The following is a 21,973-nucleotide window of genomic DNA, read 5'->3' on the forward strand; positions in this document are numbered from 1 at the left end:
CTGGTCGCCCGCCCTTCAGGGTGGGGGTCCCCACTAGGATGCCTGGCCAGCCTTGGTGAGGGGCTGAGGGCTGTTTTCAGGCTGGTGGGTGATGGAAGCTCCAAACCACTCCTTTTTTTCTTTTCTTTTTTTTTTTATTCTGGGCCAGCTTTAGCTCTGAGGCCTCGGCTGCTGAAAACAGGTTTCTGGCCTTTGTTTACCGTCTGTATTTGATACAATGTTGCGGTCTGGCTGGCTGAAGCCCCGCTGGGAACGTGAGTCCTCCGTCACTGAAGCAAGCAAGCCTCCCTGTTCGCATCAGCTGCCTGGCTGCCAGCCGCCATCTTGGCTGCCAGTTAATTTGCATATCTCGCTGATTAGCCAATGGGAAGGGTAGCGGTCGTACTCCAATTACCATGTTTCTCTTTTATTAGTGTAGATACTGCATATTGTATATTATATACCATTACTCTAACACACTGAATTCTCTTATTCTAGAAAGAGCTTTAAAATAATGAATACCTACTTGATATTACACTATACCACAATATATTATACTATACATATATACTAAGATATATTATACTATATAATATTAACTTGTTACTATACTAGTATACTAACTAATAGTATACGAGGCTATACTATACTATACTATATACTATACTATACTATACTATACTATACTATACTATTACAGGCAGTCCTCGGATTACGTCGGACTTGATGTACCTTGTTTCATGGTTACGTTGCCATCTCCCATTTACAGTATTTATATAAACAAAAAAGTACCATCATTTTGACGTATGTACATATGTGCTTTGTGTTTTTTTATTTACTTACCACAAGTGGCTTTTTATATGCACATACTTAATGGAGCCCTAGCAGGTTTGGTTCAGTGACTAGAGCAGTGGTTCTCAACCTTCTGGCCCTTTAAATACAGTTCCTCATGTTGTGACCCAACCATAACATTATTTTTGTTGCTACTTCATAACTGTAATGTTGCTACTGTTATGAATCGTAATGTAAATATCTGATATGCAGGATGGTTTATTTTAATTTTGTTTTGCTGTTTCACTTCATTACTGCTGTGTATGTGCTCCATGTGAGTAACGTAGGTGCTTACACTGGGTGACCAGATTATTATGACCACCTGGCGTTTGTAGGCAACTTAGCTATAATTTCGTGAAGTTGCTAGAGGGCCAGACCATTATAAATAGGGAAGCAGGTTGTTTACCACGACAGTAGAAGTGATTTTTTTTCTGAATATATGGGTAAAAAACACGATTTAACAGCCTATTAACGTGGAATATATATATATATATATATATAGTATGTACGTGGGTTCCAACTTACGGCGAAAACCGCGTTACGTCACGCCGAACGAATGGATCTCTGATGTAACCCGAGGACCTCTGGACTGTACTATATATAATATCAAGTAGGGATTTATTATCATAATATCTGTATGAGGGTCTTGTAGGGTAGGGTTTTCATAACTTTTTTTAGAAAAGGGAATTCAGTATGTTAGAGTAATGACTAGTTCTTCATAAATAGGTTTGCTGAGAATTATTTGCTATCTCCTCACCCCTCAATCATGTATAGTTCAACAGATTTATAGAAGCTATGTCCTCAGGCTGGCTTGAGATATGAAATTAAAAGGAGAGAACACCATTAGCAAACTTTAATACATTTAATTTTTATGAAAAGATATTTCTACGTAATAAATCTCTTTAAATTAATATTGTCAATTATCTATTAAGCAAATTTTGGACCAAAAAAATGTTGTGAATGGAAATCATGGACAAAAAATTTTAAAAGAGTACTCTAAAATCACACTCAACAACAGCTAGGTATATATTAAGCCAACTTCTGTACTAAAATATTCTCCAAACACTTCCTAAAGATATCACTGCTGATAAAGTCTTTACAAAACTAAAAGCTTGAGTTTTCAGAAAAGTATTTTATAAAACTAATCAAATGAACCAAAATAAATTTCCATTACAGAATTATTAAAGATTCTGAATATTACAATCCTACATACTTTACCAAAAATTCCTCAACTTAGGAATTCATAAACTATGCAAAAAGTCACTCTCAAAAACAGTACTTTCAAATTTACAGAAGGTTCGAGTCCAAAACATAATCCAACTAGACTATTCAGTGCTACATAAAAAGCAACTAGCTAATGTATTTCAGCGATCAACATTTGATAATAACTGCCATAAATGAGGTGAAATAAGTGTCCCTAATGACTGCAATCGTTAGCTAATCAAAGCACTACAATTTAAAGGCTATAATCTCAAATAACAGGTGGTATGGCATATTTTTTGAAAGCAAGTGATGGAAAACTAGTTATTAGAAGGACGAACAAAATAATTTCCTTGGATATTAAGCTTAGCTATTTGAGACACTCTGGAATGTAAAAAATCAAACTGTTAATGTGTATAATTACTGAGACTAAGCTGTTAACATTTTTAAAACATGTTAGTCGATGATCATGACGGTCTTAAAGATCTCATAACTTTATTTAATTTAGAGATATATTGTACATTAGGGTATATTAGGATAATATTCTTAGCAAAGTATTTTAATAATAAAGATATTATTTTTGCATTCAACATATTTTAATAGACAAGTATTTTTGTAAATGTTAAAGTTTTTACAAAGGTTATGTTGGTTCTCTATCCCTATTCCTCCGATTGGCAAGGAAGAAACTAGGTGATGGTGACAGACTGGGAAGATGACATAAGCAAGAGAATGGAACTATTACTGAGCCAATCTTGTAACAGTTATAGAGCAAAATAAAGGTAAAGGGTAAATTAAAATGACATGAATATGATTAGGTCTCCTCTGAATCTTAATAAAAACTAGGTAGTTGACAGAGTGAAAGAGTCATTACAAAGTTTAGGGAATAGAAAGTTGAAAATTAAGTATATCTCAAACTAGGTTCTACTGACAGAAACAAAGGACGGAAACACAATTTTAATTTACAAACAAAAACCTTTTCAGAACATGGTAGTAATACAGTCTCTATTCATTAAGTAGGTACTTAATATGCTCTTATTATATACAATGTCTTATGCTAGGTACTAAGGATATACACATATCCCTACAGAAATCAAAAGAAATGTAACAATATCACTTTACATTTAATAAGTTCACACAAAAGACAAAATAAGTAATCTATACCAGGATCATAAATCTATATCACTACCATTCAAAATTTACCGGTAAAGCATATTCAACAAATTTCAAGTTACTCTAAAGAATGAATATTTTAAATATGCACATCAGATAAAATACTTTAAGGATGAAATTTTATGGCTCTTCTTAAAAAAATCCACACAACCTACCAAAAACTTTGACTTAGGAATTAACCACAAAAGTATTCCAGCAATATTCAGCCTAATTCCTTTACTAGAAAAACAGCAATGTCAAAATGGATGATTTTCTGTGACTCTCCAAAGTAAATCCCAAGTAAAACGTATTACAAAGGGCCAGTAATCTACAACTACGCATGTAATTTTTAAAAATCCATATGTATAACATTGACATGCTAACTTAGCAGAAATCTAAGATAAAACCAAAATTAATTCATTACTAAAAAATAATAGATATGAATTTTAAGGTATAAGTAAAGCAAAAATTATCTATATGGGATCTTGAAATGAACCTAAGCACTGAAATCAGAGTTTTGATTAAAGGTCCACTTATAATTGCAGATAGATTAATATATGTGTTTATATACACATACACTGAGTGGCCAGATTATTATGACCACCTGACGTTTGTATACAAATTAGCTACAATTTCGCGATGAAGTAGCTAGAGGGCCAGACTATTATAAATAGGGAAGCAGGTTGTTTACCATGACAGTAGAGTGATTTTTTTCTGAAGATATGGGTAAACAATGCGATTTAACAGCCTGAACATGGGGGAGATATATATATATATCTCACACACACACACATACACATACATATGCACATACATACATATGCATATGCACACACATTACTAACAGGCAGACAGACGCACCTAGATAGCCTACTCACTCACCAAAAAAACATATAGTATATATATTTGTGTTAAAAGTACATTGAGGAGAAACAAGGATTGGTACTAAAAAGATCACATTCATAGGCAATGAAATTACATGTAAAAACCACAGGAAATAATACAAGAGTTACTAACGAGGAGATATATTAATTTGTTGATGTTCAGTTGCAAAGATTCATTGTTAAAACAGAGCTTAGAAAGCAAGGCTAGCATAAGATGACAGATGGCAGGAGAGAGAAAAAGATGGTCGAGACCAAGGTTGACAAAAGGGTACCACTTTCCATCTGATCTTTCTAAAATTGCTTTAAGTATATTCTTTACTACATATAATTTATACCACTCCCAAACTTTCAGTCAGAATTTAAGATGCACTCTTAGAAAATAAAAACAATTAATTAAAGCTGAAATGTTAATTATTTTTGTAGGTCTGATTGCCATAATTTTAAATCTGAAAGCTTTGCCCTGGCCAGTGTGGCTCAGTTGGTTGGAGCATTGTCTTATGCACAGAAGGGTTAAGGGTTCAAATTCCCTGTCAGGGCACATACCTAGGTTGGGGCACATACAAACAGCAACTGTTTCTCTCTCTCTCCCCTCCTCTCTCTCTAAAAATTAATAAAAACATATCTTCAAGTGAGGATTAAAAAAGAAATCTGAAAATTTCACTAAAATACAAATATCAGTTTTTCAAAAGCAATCTTTTTCATTTTTGAAAGAAAAACACACAAATAAATTAACAGTGAAAAGTAAATGTTTAATGAAGACCAAGTAAGAATAAAAATAGATTAGTCATAACAAGTTACTTTTATTAAGAGTTCTTAGTAATAACACTATGTTTTAATAAGCTTTTTAAGATAGACAAGGCACAACAGCATTTTACAAAAATAACCATTACAACTTCTATATCTCCTAATACACAACTCTCTGATGATGTAAATGTTCTCTATCTGCATTGATAAGGTACCCTCTTGCCACATGTGGCTATTAAGGATGTGAATTTTAAATTTTATTTAAACTAATTTCAATTTAAATAGCGTAATGAAACAGGTGACTACCATCAAGGATAGCATAATTCCATTCATGTTTGTTTATAAGTATAAATCTAAGTTTTTATTTAATGAACTTTTCAAAGAATTAGAACTTAAAAATCAAATACATGTTCCCCTTTATTGCCTTAAGAACTATACTGATATTTCATGGGCTAAATATTAGGTCTTGCCACACTGCAGCATCTATCTCTCCATCAATCTATCTACCTACCTACCTACCTACCTACCTATCTACCTATAAAGTAGTATACATAAAAAAAAGAAAAAAATTATACTTTCTGTACAAACTGCCACTCTTTTCAGCACTTAAGACCCCCATTTCTCCCACCCCCACCCCTAGAAAAAATACAACTTACTCAAGCATATGGAGAATTTAACTCAGCAACCATACAAAACGCAAAGCAAAACACCTCACAAACTATTTATTTAACCCAATTTGAGGTACATATCATTCCCTCTTACTTTTCTGTAGAAAAGAGCTAAACTATTTTTAAACAAAACATTTGTCACTGGCCATCTTTTCTGCAAAAAAAACCCCCCAAAAACAAAAAAACTTTTATATAACTAAACTATATAAATTCAAACTATTCATCAATAATCAATAATTAACTCAGAGATAAGTCTCTAAGAAAACAGTATTGAAACACTGTACAGTCTTTAAACATTTATAACACTGATTTTGGTATACTGTACAGTTCAATTGAGATGTTAGAAATTAAAATTCATTTTATTACCTCATTATAGAATGAAATATCTCTACAGTTAACTTGTTAGAAAGTTGTTAAATACATCCATTCTAATAATTCACTTGACTCACAGGCAACTTTCAAAAATACCTAAAATAACTAAATAGCAAAAAAACATCACTGTGTACCAACTAGTAAAAATTATAACTACGGTAAGTAGTTCAAGTAAGACCGGGAGATAAAGAACTTTCATTGAGAATTTTTTTATCTATATTACCAAAAAAAAATTCACTGTTATTTTGCATCAATGTTATATTTTCATGTAGTGGTGTTTCAATTTTGGCAAATTTCCATTTTTTTAATCTTTAGTAACCCTAATATATAAAGGAAAACTGATTAGAATACAAATGATATCAGTATAATTATTCTTACCTTTATTTGACTTTGATGGTTTATTCTTGATAGGTTTAAGGGAACTTCGTGATTTGTCCTCTCTATCTTTAATAAGTTTCTGAACATCATCCAAAGACAGTTTTTGCAGGACAACTACAGGCTTAGCTCCTTTATTTAGATCTTCAACTAATCCCATTTTTTCTACTTTGTCTTTCTGTTCTCCTTTCATTTCCATTTTCTTTGTCTCCTGAGTAATATTGCCATCTTTATCCCTTTTGATTTTTGGAATGACAAAATTCTTCAATGCACCAGACCTGCCACCCAACAAATAACTTGGGAATTCTGCCTTATTATCAGTGTGTGCTTTATTACTGTCTACTTTACTCTTGTTACCCTCTGTCCTTCTGTCATCTTTACTATTTGGTGATTTGAAACCAGGCTTATCAGGTCTTGATTTATTAGAATCTCCTTGTTTAACACGAGGACTATCAGGCCTTGATTTTTGCTCTCCAGAAGATGGTCTTTCCCTCGAGTCCCCTGACTCATGTCTGTTTTTTCTTTCTAGTTTATCAGGTTTTGAACCATCAGATTTAGTGCCATGTTCATTTCTACTGGAGGATCTCAATGTTTCTGGTCTTCGAACTCTAGACTGATCCCCCCGATGTCGGTCTGATTCACTCCTGTCATCTGATTTTTGCTTACTATCATGGTCACGTCTTAGTGATTCAGAAATTGATCGTCCATCAGGTCTTTGCTTTAAGGCTTCAGCTCGTTCTGATTTTAACCGAGGTGAATCAGATTTAATATCCTGTTTATGTTTAGACACTTCAGGCTTTTTCTCTGTTGATGGCTTTCCAGAATCCCTCCTATTTTCATGCCTATGTTTTGGTGTATCAGGCCGACCTTCACTTTTTTGCTTTGGAGTTTCAGGCCGCCCATCACCCTTTTGTTTTGGGGTTTCAGGACGCCCATCACTCTTTTGTTTTGGAGTGTCAGGTCGGCTTTCACTCTTTTGCTTTGGGGTTTCAGGTCTTGACTTTGTTGTTTCTGATCTGCCATTATTTTGTTTGTTGTCATTTGGTTTTGTGTCAGATAGTCTATTTTCATTCTGTTTAGGTTCGGTTGCGGTGCTCTCATTTTGTTTGGATTCCGTAGTTCTGCTCTCATTCTTTTTAGGTTCTTCTGTTTGTGTCTCAATTTTCATTTCTAACTTACTTTCGCTTGATTTTGTCTCCGCCAATCTATTTTCATTTGGTTTAGCTTCGGCCAATCCACTTTCATTTTGTTTTAATTCACTCTTTGAAAGCTCAGGATCAGACTTTTTTTTCGGAGTCTCAGGATAGTTTTCTGGCATAGATTTAAGATTTCCAATAATATCTTCTTGAAGAACAGAAATAGGTGTATCATTACATTGCTTGATTTCTTCAGGCTTTTTTATAGAGTCTGAATCCTGAGTTACAGAAGCCTGAGAGTCCACTCTTCCTGCCTGATGAAGATCAATGCTAACCATTAATGCTGGCCTTGACCCATTTCCCGTAGAACCCGTCTCCTGAGAAGCTGGTCTATTACCTCCTGTAGCACCCCCAGCCTCCTGTGGGTAAGAATCTTGTTTTCTTTTTTTCAAAGGCTTATCTGAAATTTAAAGATAAATATTCAATATCAGTAATAGACATATATTCTTATCTTATTTAAAAAAACCATATGAATTTTGGCTATTTTTTAAAGTCATAATGTTTTTAAAAAATGTGATGAATGCAAATATCAATATGTATATATAAAACAGTAGGCACGAATGATATATTTTTAAACCAAGTTTTGAGGAAATATTCATGCTTGCTATATCTCAATAAATGTTAGTGACTATAGCAAAAAAAAATTTAATAGCATACTTGTTGAGTATATAAGTAAGCCTAAGAATATAAAATAAATGGAACTTAAAATACATTAAATACAAACATATTTTTGTTTGTATATGATAAAGATAAACCACATTCCTTATATATCAATAAGGCAACCAGTTATAAATCATGTATTCTCATTTTAACCATTAACCCAAAACTATAGAGATGTAAATCTGCCAACATATTAAAAAGAAAATGTGAACTTTACAATATGTAGGAAAGTATGGAAAAGAATAAAGCCCAAAAGAAAATAGAAACCATGCCACTGTAAAAAACAAATGAGTAGAGTATGAAAACAATTTAATAGTTCATTAACCTTTGATCCAGGATTCAAATTCTTCAAGGTGTCAACAGCACAAATGGAATTTAAAAGCTAATACACAGAAGTATATTTAAAATAAGGTAGCATTTAAGTATAAAAATGAAAGCATAAATGGACTTTTAAATCCTGCCATCAGCAACTTCCACTGAGGAAAAATGGCTGGGCTCTTCAACGTAAATTTCTAGGGGTCTATATCTTGGCCGCAGTAAGAAATTATTTACAGTATTCTGAAATGTAAAGACAAAAATACAAACAAACACAAATCCACCACCACAGTAAAATGTCAAGGAAATTTTAACAACTTTGTATTTCTGTGCATGATTAAACCTTAAGAGGCTGCAAAGTCATTTTCTATAAATTAAATCTCTAATTAGTTCTTGGGAATAGTTATATTATAGCACCTTGAGGTTTTCCTGCTATACTATTTACTTGCTGAATTGCCTGGCTCTGTTTTAAGACATTTTAAATCATTTTTACACGAGAACTTCTAGATTCTCTTATATATTCATTAATATGATATCATATCATTTAAGCAAAACAGTATGACAAGGATAAAGTCAAACTGGACACTAAAAAACAGCCCCTTATCATTAGGGAATTAAGTTCTGAAAAAATTTTTTAATGGTAATACTGCTTTTATACACCAAAGTTCCATCATTTTGTTTTCAAAGTTAGAAGAAATTCATCCAGTTTAAATCTAATCAAATACCAGTAAATTTACTTCAGATATTTGTTAATAATTTTGTAGAACAAAGTCATTCTGCTTTTTCAGTTATTCAGAAGTCAATCTACCATTGCAATCTACCATTGCATATACTAGGCTCCTTACCAATAATAACGTATATTGTCATTAGACTGTCTTCCCTAGTTAATCTGGTAAAACTTAGATGAAGCTTTTTGCATCAATAACTAAAAACAACATTCAGAATAATTAATTTATATTTACAGAATTTTATAGGATGCTTTATCACATTATACTTAATCCTTAAATGTTTACAATAGGAATCTAGAAATTTAAATCTAGTATAATCTAAATTTTTTTATTTTTCAAAAAATATGCTTTGTGAAAGTTCTTAAAACTATGACAGATCTCAGGCATCTGAAGATTTCTCTTAAGAAATCTTTGGCTCATGCTTTTATTAACATGAGCAATCTGTCTTTTAGAAAAACATTAAAATATCTTGAAGGCTAAATTTTAAAGAATTACAAAATACTAAAACATTTATCGATCATTAACTTATTTAGCAAACAGTTTAATTTCAAAGAAGTTACCATGTTTGATTTAGTTATCTTAAACTACAGATGTTGTAATTATTTATAATAAAAAATCATGAAAGCATTTGCATAAGAGTAACATATTAGGATTGGGAAAGATCTGATAATTTACTGCATTATGCATAAAATACTGCTAATTAGGAAGTTTTAATTTTTCAACTATTGAAGAGTATGTCACCTCTTCTGTAAAACTGTGAAAAATTCCATTACTGCTGCAAGGATTCTTGGATATGTTAAGAACATGCAGGTTCTGATTCAATTGATCTAATTTAGTTCCAACATGAACTTGTTCCTGTAAAGTGGCTCTGAATCTGCATAGGTCACTTTTGTCATTACTCTTCATTACATCATAACTTTCATCTAGTGATGGAAAACCATCTCTATGACGAATAATTTTAATATTTGGGACACTGTTTATCTTTAAGTCCTGTTTAGCATTGGGAACCATAAGATTAGCTATCAGAATGTATATAATCCTGAAGAAAATGCTTAAACCAACATCCCTTGTCATCCAGATGCTAATATTCTGAAAATAAGATCCAGATTATTATGCTTATAAGAAACAAAGTATAACACTTGCTTAAATCTACTGCACGTGATAACTAAAAACACTTAAGTTAGGAATCACAACAATTATACACATAGTAGCCCATTATGAAAAATGAAAACATGCACCCCTAAACCACAGTACAATTAACAGTGGTTAATTGCCCTATTCATATTCAAAATCCCAGTCTCTTATTTCAAATGACAGTAGGCAGGAATTTACTTCTTATGAGGGTCACAGTGCAAGAATATTGTAATATGATAAAAAAAATTAGTATAGCTAGGCCATTCCTTATACTTGCTAACATGGAAAGTGGACCTTGGGAAAAGTTGAAATTAGGCAAAGATAAACAAAGAAACCCCTCTTTGACAAAAGAAAGCAGGAATTTTCAGCACATGAAGGAGATATTAATGTCTATGGTAGGTTATTCCAGAAGCAAAGATGAATAGCCTTTAAAATTTAATTTATGTAATTACAGATGTTAACATGAGTAGAAGACTGAGAAAAGGGTCCTTTAAGAATACTATAAAAAATTAACTTACAGAGAGTTAAGCTATCAGTTTATATAAGACTATCCATATGAGAGAGAACAGGACAAAAGGAAATAAATATCCAGCAGCCAGAAAAATGTCTCCTATGTGTGGAATAGAAGACATGTGTGGTACTAGGTTCTACCACTTACTAGGTGAATATTTCTTGAGAGTACTCTATTCCTCTTCTCAAATTTCACAAGTATCAAATCATATTTCTAATATTACAAGATACAGATTTTTATATTTCTGGTCTATTGAAGTGAATGCTTCTCTCGTAACAAATGAATATAATAGAAACAAGTTCAGAACCTAAAGTAGAGCTCTCAGTAGACCAAAGTAGTTTTTTTTTTTTTTTTGGCTCCTTACCACCACCAATACAATAGTTATAAAAAAGTTCTCAATGTCCAACTTTAGAATATAGTAAATAGCAATTTTATGATTTAGTCTTATAATGTAGTGGTTACTAGTGATAAATTCATTTCAAGAAGTATTTCATCTCTCAAGGGCTGACTAAAACCAACCACTTCAGAAAATTTTGCTTTTATTTATGATCTCATTTGCAATTGTGGAGCAAAATACCAAACAGTTAATTTTCCAAAATCTATCTCAAGATAACTTGCTTATATATAAAACACTATCCCATCACACAACGCAGAAACTGAATACAAAATGACATGGTTCAAATCAAAGGTGCTAGGTAGTACCTAAATTCCAAAAGGTTTTCAAATAAAGCCAAGAAATAATGGGAACATGGCTTTCAGATAGCAAATTAGAAATGTCAGCACTAATATGAGGTCATCAAAATCAGCATAACCAATTTCGGAAAACATACATATTAAATTCATCTAAAGCAAATTAAAAATCAGATAGCTCTAATAAACATTTTTGCCTTTAATCCTATAACACCAGATACCTCTGTAACTCAACTTACAGAGCTCAAAATTCTAAGTCAACTCTGCTCTTTAACTTTTCAATTATATTTGCTATAAGTTAATCAGATATTTAAAAGTAAAATACAGCCCTAGCAGGCTTGGCTCAGTGGATAGGGCGTCAGCCTGAGGACTGAAGGGTCCCAGGTTCGGTTCTGGCCTGTGGGGGATGCCTGGGTTGCTGGCTCGATCCCCAGTGTGGGGCGTGCAGGAGGCAGCCGATCAATGATTCTCTTTCATCGTTGATGTTTCTATTTCTCTCTCCTTTTCTCTTCCTCTCTAAAATCAATAAAGAAATATTAAAAAAAAACCCTAAAATACATACTATAAAAGTTTTTGAAAGAACAGTATGCTGTTTATTGCTTTTGTTATTCTCTCCCTAAGATAAGTTGATGGTCTAAAATAAGTTTGCTAAAAGTCAATTAGCCCTATTTACTATCCTTATCTTCATTCAAATTTTATACGTAAAAACTTTGGCTTCAACAAATAGGATACAATAAAAGTTCAGGAAAGGTAAAACACAACAACCAGAAGTTCACCATTTCCTGTTTTTGTTCCTACGAACAATTTTAAAAAATCATTTGAAAAATTACACTCAATTTTCCAAAAATACCCATTAAATAAAATGTACAAAAGAATTCAGTCCTCAAGAATTAATAATTAAGTCTTGGTCAAGAAATTACAATTTTGTTTTCTGAAAAACCGTCATAGAATTCAGGACTTTGGACTATGTTGATATTATCAAGAGAAGCTAAATACTACTACTCTCTTCATTTGGCATGCATATACTTTTATAAGAGGCTATAGGAGATATATTTTGAACCCCATAGTATATTTATTTCCTGAACCCCATACCACTAAACAAAGGGGAAGTACAAGCAAACACTTTTATTTCATCTTTAACATTAATGATTTACTAGTTAAAAAAATCATTCCAGTCCCCTAGTCAATAAAATGAAAATTTCTAGCAATCTCTTTACTTGCACTAACTCCTGTGATTTCTATATTTAGAAAACATTATAATACAACAGTTAATACAGTTTATTTTTGCAATAACATTTTAAAAAGCCATCATGATAGGAAATATAATACAAATCTTCAGTATGTTTCTTAGTATAGGAACATAATTATCTAGAAGTAATCCTTTCATATATGAACAAATCATATCTAAAAATGAGTTCTCCTCAACATTAAGTTTTATTTTATAATTACTGGGAAAATATAACCTTACCTATTTAGAATATCTATCTATCTAAAACCCTAATATGCAAATAGACTAAACAGCAGAATGACCGGTTGCTATGACGTGCACTGACCACCAGGGGGCAGATGCTCAACGCAGGAGCTGACCCCAGTCCGCAGGCCCCGACCAGCAGTGGCAGTGTGGGAGGCAGGGCCAGTGAGCAGGCACCGCCAGACCAGCCAAGGTGGGTGGGAGTGTGGGCCCCTGATTGCCCCACCAGTCAAACCACAGAGCGGTGGTGGGGGTTGGGGCTGGTGAGTGCACGGTGCCAGGCCAAGGCAGGTGCGAGTGAGGGTCCTGATCACCTCGCTGGTCATCCCACAGATTGGCCCTGATCACCAGGGGACCCTACCCATGCATGAATTTCATGCACTGGGTCTCTAGTTTAACTATAAAAGTAAATCATAAAGTATGCTTTGGTTTGGATAATCAGGTATTTATATGCTGACCTGTAAAGACAGCAAGTACATAAATTTTATTACTAACTTCTATCTCTTAAAATAATCAAGAACTTAATAGGGAGCTTTCATTTGATTATAATTATTTAGTAAGCAGTAAAAAAAAGTCCACAAACTCATAGAACATGTGTCTTGAAACTCCATCCTAATATACTAGTCAGACAAAAGGGAACACTTATCTGTAATTATAAAAGATCTTTGATCCTGAAGGTTTCTTATTTAATATTAACTTAAAATTCGTTTCATAATTTTTATTAGAAAAAAGGTCACATAATGAAGAGATGGTAGAAAAACCACATAAAACATCTAATCTATAACAATAAAAGTGTAATATGCTAATTAGACCAGACAGCCAAATGACCTTCCAGACGACCTTCCGGATGAAGCCGGGGCTGCGAGGGCCAAGGCAAGCCACTGCGGCTTCGAGGGCTGAGCCCCTGGCATGAATTTTGTGTATCAGGACTCTAGCTGTATAATAAGCATACATACAAACTTTTCTTAAGTAATTGGTTCAAAATAATTCTATAGCAGTTAACCTTGTTTTAGCAAATAAAAAAAGGTGAAAATACAAAACTATATTAACCTAACTTGTGAACAATGCATGAGATATAAAAATGCTTCAGTAGACAAGCACCAATAAAATCACTTGGTACATAATAGGTGATGGATCTGTATTATAGAATTACCAAATCTCAGTTGTTTCAGATAAAAATGAAATTAAGAAGTTAATTTGAGGTACGAGCATTAGTAATGAAAATATAGAAAAGAGAAACAAAGAATTATAAAATATAATGAGGAAAATAAGAGTAACTTAAAAATACTTTTTTGACATTATATTTGCCCAGAGTAAGAAGTGGTAGTAATGAGTTTATTTTACCTTTATCTTGAACTTCTTTTGAAAAGCGCTCCCTTTCAATAGCTGATTCTCTCTCTATTCGCTCAATTTCAGCCCATGCATCCAATTCCACTTCATCGTATATAGGTCCCTGTTGTGATACCTGTTGCTGATTCTGTACCACAGAAGTCTGGGGCTGTTTGGTAGCAACTGAAGTGTTCTGTTGTAAAACAGGCACTTGATTTGCTGGAAGGAATGCTGTTTGTTCTTGCTGCGACAAACACTGAGCAGCATTTAGTGGGCGGTTTACATCCTGTGGAGTAATGGGTGTTTTTGAAGTCTGTCCTGGGTACTGCACATTAAAAGGAATATCATTTTCTGAAACATTGCTATTTTCCATACCAGAAAGCATATCCTCTTGCTGATCCATGTCTGAAGACCTTACACGAGAGAGTCTTAATGTAAGTTTAGTAGAGTCCTTGGATGGAGAACTAATGATATCATACATTGCAGCTTTCTCATTCTGGTCTTTTTCATCCTTGCCTAATTTCATTTTCTTTTGCTTCTTTTGTTTTCTTTCTGGAGAATCTAGCAAGATATCTGGTGGAACATCTCGAGGTGATGAACAAGGTAGAGGCTGAGATTGTAGGATTAATGGTGGTCTTGACCCTAGAAAAACATTTCAACATGCAGGAATGAATAGTTATGATAATTTTACATTTTCTTATATTGTGATAGAAATAATCTATAATAAAAGCATAATATGCGAATTAGACTGGACAGCCAAACGACCTTCCGTAAGAAGCTGGGGCTGCTAGGGCCGATAGCACGAATTTCGTGCTTCGGGTCTCTAGTAAATTATAAGAGTGATGCTAGAAAAAATATTAGGAAATTATCTAATCCAAGCTACTTATTTACAAAATACAAAAAGAAAGCTTAAAGACTTGTCCCATTATGGTCTATTAGCTTGCTGGGAGATGATCCAGGTTTCAATCCAGGTATGGCTATCATTTTCCATACCAGTATTATTTCTAATTTTGTGCCAGTAAAATATAAATACTAAGCTTGAAAATGACAAATGAGTTCCTTGTTTCTAAAGACAATATAACACAAATATTCTGGTATGATAATCTTTATTATTCCACTGATCATCTAGAAAAAATGAACATATCTGAAGTAAAAGTAAGTTTGTCAAATTAAAAATTAATCCTACTGACTAGTCAATTGAATACTTACTTGCATAAGAAAATTAAGTGGGAAAAATTATAATTAGTCTTCATTAACTTCACAAACTGTTGGTAAAGTATTGATTCATGCTTTTATGTGGTTTTCTCTATGCCTTTCCACTTAACATCATTCTCTCTTTAGCTTCTTATTAGAAAACTATGCAAGTTTAACAAATTTCAAGGCTCAATAAAAATATCTTCAGTCCAGATACCACTAAATTAACCAATGCTATATAAGAGGTTTTAAAATGCTAATCAAATGCAAAACTTTTAGTTAGCTAGCTGATGAGGGAAAATAACATCGTTATACTTCAGAAATGAAAGCATAATTATATCTGAGTAATGTATACAATATATTTCTTGCCATTAGAATATTTATTAAAAGTTTTAAAATCCATAGGAAATTATAAAAGTTGGTTAAGATGCAAGTACTTTACAAAAATAACTTAAACCTAGACTTGTCTTAAATTAAGATTTTACTGTTTAAGTATATAAATATTTAAGTGGTTTCCATAATACATAAATCTGACTTAGGAATCCTGTTAGGGAAAGTAATCAATGCTGTTACCAAAACTGAGTAAGACAATTAAGAAAAAAAGTACAGTGAAAGATTAAATTTAATAATGGAAATCTTGAGAAATAAGAGAGCAGAGAGGGGAGCTAATTAAGAAAAAAAAATCCATGAAAGAAGTAAGAGAAAAATGGCAAATTCAATGTGAAATAAAGGGTTTTTTTTGTGGGTTATGTGGCTGGAGTGCGGAGGATAGAGAAAGCTGAACGATAATTTCAAATGTTTAAGTGAGGTAAGAAATTAGTGATTTGTAAAGATGACTGGATATAAATCTTATTCTCCAGTTCACCCTTTCAAAATCCAGTGAGAATGATACTGTATATATCTAAAGACACTCTCAATAGTTTATAGAGGGTAAGAACAGATTCGTTTTTTCCCTCCAATAAATGAAAAACAAGAGAATAGTTTTTGGTATTCTGAATTACAATGTCTGAGTTGTTATAATTAACTTGAAATATGAAACGCTGACAGAAATTTTAGTTACAGTAATACCTTTAGGAGTTCCATCACTTCCAGCAGGGGAGCATACTGACTGTGGAGACCTCAATGGAAAAGATGCAGCATTCCTCAATGTTGAAGAATCTCCATCCTAAGAATAGAGTATAAAATTTGTATCTTGAATGATAGGAGAAGCTTTATAGAAATCTTAAAGAGAACCAATAAAAGACATAAATTACTGACAGGTAAAGTGTTGGTACCAATTCAAAAGCATAATTCTTCTGCACTTTCCTGTTTTCTTCGTGGTATATCTTAGAAGAATTGAAAGTGTATCCAAAAGAATCAACAGCCTACGCATGGCAATGAATAAGAAAACGGGTATTACTAGTACACTCCACTTCTGTTTGCTATTTCTACAAAAGGAGCTGTGAACACCCTATCAGAATGTACATTTCTTGAGAGCAGCATCCACTGTCATCTCTGGTATTACCTTAGATCCATGTAACTTTTGTGATAATACCACCAAAACAATAACAAGACAAATTTCCATAATGTGGAATATTTTAATATCATCAAAGTAACATTAAATTCCAAGGAAAAAGTTTTAAAAAGGTCTTAAGGAAAAAAGGTCTAAGTACTAAGAAGTAAGGTTCTTATTAGTGTGAACATGTAAGAGAACATTTTTGTGTGAGCATATATTTAAAAATAAAATTGTATTTCTTCATTGAGAAACTAAACCTCTACACCAGGAGTTGGCTAATATTTTCTATAAAGAAACAGATTAATAAATACTTTAGGTTTTTAGGCCAAATATAGTTTCTGTCACATAATGCTTTTTGTTATTGTTGTTTTCAAACTTTTCGAAATGTAAAAACCATTTTTAGTTTGTGAGTCAGACTGTTGGCCAGTTTACCAACCCAGCTCTAGACTAAGCTCTGTGGTTACATACTGGAACCATATTGTTCATAGCCAGATTCTCAGACCTAGCATAATCCTTGATATACAGTAGCTATCCTTAAAATTATGGAATTAAAGTACTAGGTTATGAAACAAATATTAGAACTACTTTATTACCTTAATTACAACTAATGTATTACATACGTCACTACTTAGCCTGTGCACCATGTGTAGGTAGTCATCACTTGAGCCATGTCTAGGATTATCACCATGATGATTAGCTGAACTGCCAGACAACGGACCAGAAACTTTATTATCATGTATGTTTCTCAAACCACCTGCAACAATGGGACTTGATACCGATGCTGAAATTAATAAGAATAAAAGAAAGCTTTATAAACTGTTAAAATTCTTAGAGGACAATAACTGTTCACAAGAAATATTTTAAACATACATAAATTACAGAGAATAATATAACGAGCACTCATGTACTAACTCCAGAGCTTGATCAAATCTTAACTGTGTCCTTAATTAACAGTTAAGCCCGATCATATAATTCAGATCTACAGTCATGCACCTCATAAGAGGTTTGAATCAACAAAGGACTGCATATATGATGATGGTTCCATAAGATTATATAATAGAGCTGAAAAATTCCTATCACCTAGTGATGTTGTAACATTGTAGCCATCATAATGTTGCAGTGCAAAGCATTACTTATATGTTTGTGAAGCTGGTGTAAACAAACCCATATTTATCATTTACATATATATAAAAGCCAAGTGACTGGAACGATGAAATGACTGGAATGACCAGTCGCTATGATGCGCACTGCAGCAGCCAACTGGCCAGGTAGGGGCCCCGATCGGCACCCCAAAACTCCCGCGGTCCCTCCCCCTGGCCTGCTTCACCCCTGACTGGCTCCCCAACACCCATCGGGAGCAGGGTCAGCCAACCTCCCGCATTGTCTCACCCTTGCCGGCCAGGCTCCCATCGGGGCGGGTAGGCTGGACCCCACCCGTGCACGAATTTGTGCATTGGGCCTCACGTCATATTATAATTGCCAACAGTATTCAGTACAGTAACATGCTGTACAGCTTTGTAGCCTAGGAGCAATAGGCTATACCAAGTAGCTAAAATAGTAGGCTACACAATCTAAGTTTGTGTAAATACACTCGATGATGAAATGGCCTAATAGTGCATTTCTCAGAAAGCATCCCCACTGTTAGGTGGCAGATGAATGTATTTTCGAAAAGAAGCAAAACATTAGATATGGCTGAAGGTCTCCATATATCAGCATATTCTTCTCTATTCCCTTTGCCTTCCGTCCTAAAAGTAACATATTTCAGAGTTCACTCTACCTATTTGTTTACATCTTTGCTATGAATGTATTCCTAAATATCTAACATTGCTTCTCACATTGTAACTTTACATAAATGGTATATGTACATATACTTCTGTAACCTGCTTTTAAATTCAATATTTTGAAATTTATCCAGTTTTATACATGTATTTTTAAATTCATTTATTTTCAAATATTATATATATTCTGAATAATGTACATAATTTATCCATTCTTTATTTTTTATTTCAGAGAGGAAGGAAGAGGGAGAGGACAGAAACATCAATGATGAGAGAGTATCTTTGATGGGCTGCCTCCTGCATGCCCCCTACTAGGGATTGAGCCTGCAACCCGGACACCTGCCCTGGCGGGGAATTGAACTATGTCCTCCTGGTTCATGGATTGACACTCAACCACTGAACCATACTGGCCAGGCAATTTATCCATTCGTATGTTAGATGTTTAGACTGCTTTTTGTTGTCATAATGCTGTAATGTATATTCTTGTATATACCTTTTTTGTTTTTTACAAATGTATCAAGAAGTGAAATTGCTGGATATGTCCATTTAAAAAAATGTTTTTATTGATTTTAGGTAGAAAAGAAGGCAGAGAGAGAGAGAGGAGAGGGAGAAGAAGGGAGAAATATCGATGTAAGAGAACCATCGATTGGTTTCCTTCTGTACACACCCTGACCAGGGATGAAACCTGTAAACCTGGGCATGTGTTCTGACAGGGAATGGAACCCGCAACCTTTAGATGCATGGGATGATGCTCAACCAAGTGAGCCACACCAGCCAGGGCTAGATATGTCCATTTTTAAATCCTACCAAATATTAACAAATAGCTTTCCAAATTATTTATGTCCATTTATAGTTCACTGGTAGTATATGACAGTTCCTACTGCTCTATATCCTTGCCGATAATTTCTGTCTATCTGTGGACCAGAAATGACTCTGTCACTTACATCTGCATCCTTTTTTTAAAAAAAAAAATTTTTTTTCATAGATTTTATTGATTTTTTACAGAGAGGAGGAGAGAGGGATAGAGAGTTAGAAACATTGATGAGCGAGAAACATCGATCAGCTGCCTCCTACACCCCACCCACTGGGGACATGCCCTTGACCGGAATCGAACCTGGGACCCTTGAGTCCACAGGCTGACGCTCTAGCCACTGAGCCAAACCGGCTAGGGCTACATCTGCATCCTTAATTAACAGTTAAGCCAAGCATCTTCTCATAAGTGTTGGCCATTCAGAATCCTTCCTTAATATATCTTAAAAATATAGTTTCCTATATTTTATTTATAAAGTTTTACAATTTTATTTTTTTACTCTTAGGTCTTTTATTCATATAAAATTTAGTTTTATGTGTGGTGTGAGATAGGAATCCCAATTTTACTTGTTCATATGGATAACTGCCTCAGTATCATTTAGTAAAATATCATTCGTTCTCCATTAAGATATAATATAATATGTATTAAGTTCCATTTGTTCATGAGTATGTTCCTAAGCTCTTTATCAAATTGCACTTTGAGATGTTCTGCTCTTCCGTGCCTTGACCAATATTACAATAAATCTTGATTTCTACTAGATCAAGCTACATCTCATTCCATTACAAAATTTATCTTACCTATTCTGAATTTTTATTCTTTCAAATAAATTTTTAGAGGCAGCTTAGAATGCATAAAAACCCTGCCTGGATAGATAGATAGATTGATTGATTGATTTTAGAGAGAGGACAGGGAGGGGGGTAAGAGTTAGAAATATCGATGAGAAAGAAACAGCGATCAGCTGCCTTCTGCACACCGCCTAATGGGGATGTGCCTGCAACCAAGGTACATGCCCTTGACCGGAATCGAACCTGGGACCCTTCAGTCCATAGGCAGACGCTGTATCCACTGAGCCAAACCGGTTAGGGTGGAATTTTTATTAGCATGGTATTAAATTTATAGATTTGAAAAAAATTCCAATCTTTACCCTATTGAGTTCTTCCATCAAGGAAGATGGCATAACTCTTTACTTTCTTAGACTTTCGATCTCCAGCTGGGGAGCATACAGGAGGAACTGATCAATTTTTCTCTTTCACATCAACACTTTTCTTTTTCTCCCTCCCCCCTCCTCTCTCTCAAAAAAATAAAAATAGAAATAAAATTCAATAAAAATATCCTTAGGTGATTTGGGCGGGGGGAGATAAAGGTTATGAATGACAAAAAAATTATCATGTAGAAATGAAGATTGTCATGAAAACTGAATGCAGACTAGATGATACAATAGAACTGTTCTTAATAATTTTAGGGTAAATGATTACAGTTGGTGTTTATATAGTTGTTTTTAGATGTATTTAAGGGCAAAAATTCATAACACCTGTTTTTTGAGGGGGGTTCATTGCGCTCATCTTTCAACTTTTCTGCAGCATTAAATTTTTTATAATGTAAAATTGAAAAAGTGTTTTAAATGCTAACTTGCACATACCCTAAACTCACTTATATATTTGCCTCATTCTGAAGTCTTTCCTGTTCCATTTATCTAACCATTTGTTCCTTACCACAATAAATTTTCCTATCTATAATAATAAAAGTGTAATATTCTAATTAGACTGGATGGCTCCGTATGGATGACTTTCCGGACAATGCCAGGGCTGCGAAGGCTGAGGCAACCACTGCGGCTGCGAGGCCCGAGCCCCTTGCATGAATTTCATGCATCGGGCCTCTACTTTATAATAATTTTAATATCTGAGTGGGCCTAATCTCTGAATTCCATTTTTAGTTACTCAAGTATCTGAGAATTTCCAAGAAACAATACATTACTGAACAGGCCCTTAAACTATATTACTCTCTTGATTTTGTGATTTGAACTTATTCTCCTAAAAAAGTTGGTTTCATCTTGCTAAAAAAAAAAACCCCCAGTATTCAGAGTAAGCTACATCTCATTCCATTACAAAATTATCTTACCTATTCTTGAATTTTTATTCTTTCAAATAAATTTTTAGAGGCAGCTTAGAATGCATAAAAACCCTGCTTGGAATTTTATTTTTTATTTTATATATATATATGTTATTGATTTTTTTTACAGAGAGGAAGGACAGGAATAGAGAATTAGAAACATCGATGAGAGAGAAACATCGAACAACTGTCTCCTGCACACCTCCTACTGGGGATGTGGCGGCAACCAAGGCACATGCCCTTGACCAGAATTGAACCTGAGACCTTTCAGTCCGCAGGCCGACGCTCTATCCACTGAGCCAAACAGGTTAGGCAAGTTTTTAAACTTTTTGTTCCTTACATATTCTGGA

General features: G+C 33.8%; 1 protein-coding gene across 4 annotated transcripts in view; it reads right to left on the reverse strand.

Annotated features, from left to right (window-relative positions):
• Positions 1 to 21,973, reverse strand: part of NIPBL (Nipped-B homolog (Drosophila)) — a 138,683-nt gene that overhangs the window by 103,796 nt on the left and 12,914 nt on the right. For 2 of the 4 annotated variants that reach the window (XM_015562638.1, XM_006761747.2), the window contains exons 7-10: positions 17,546 to 17,706; positions 16,499 to 16,595; positions 14,252 to 14,878; positions 6,206 to 7,798 (exon numbers count right to left, since the gene is read on the reverse strand). In XM_015562638.1, the coding sequence (XP_015418124.1) occupies positions 6,206 to 7,798; positions 14,252 to 14,878; positions 16,499 to 16,595; positions 17,546 to 17,706 (2,478 nt within the window). Of the gene's footprint in view, positions 1 to 6,205; positions 7,799 to 14,251; positions 14,879 to 16,498; positions 16,596 to 16,687; positions 16,777 to 17,545; positions 17,707 to 21,973 lie in introns of those variants that run through there. The other 2 variants (XM_015562639.1, XM_006761751.2) reach the window with 2 other exon arrangements.

This window comes from Myotis davidii, unplaced genomic scaffold (assembly GCF_000327345.1).
Source record: "Myotis davidii unplaced genomic scaffold, ASM32734v1 scaffold496, whole genome shotgun sequence".
In the NCBI taxonomy this organism is placed as follows: domain Eukaryota; kingdom Metazoa; phylum Chordata; class Mammalia; order Chiroptera; family Vespertilionidae; genus Myotis; species Myotis davidii.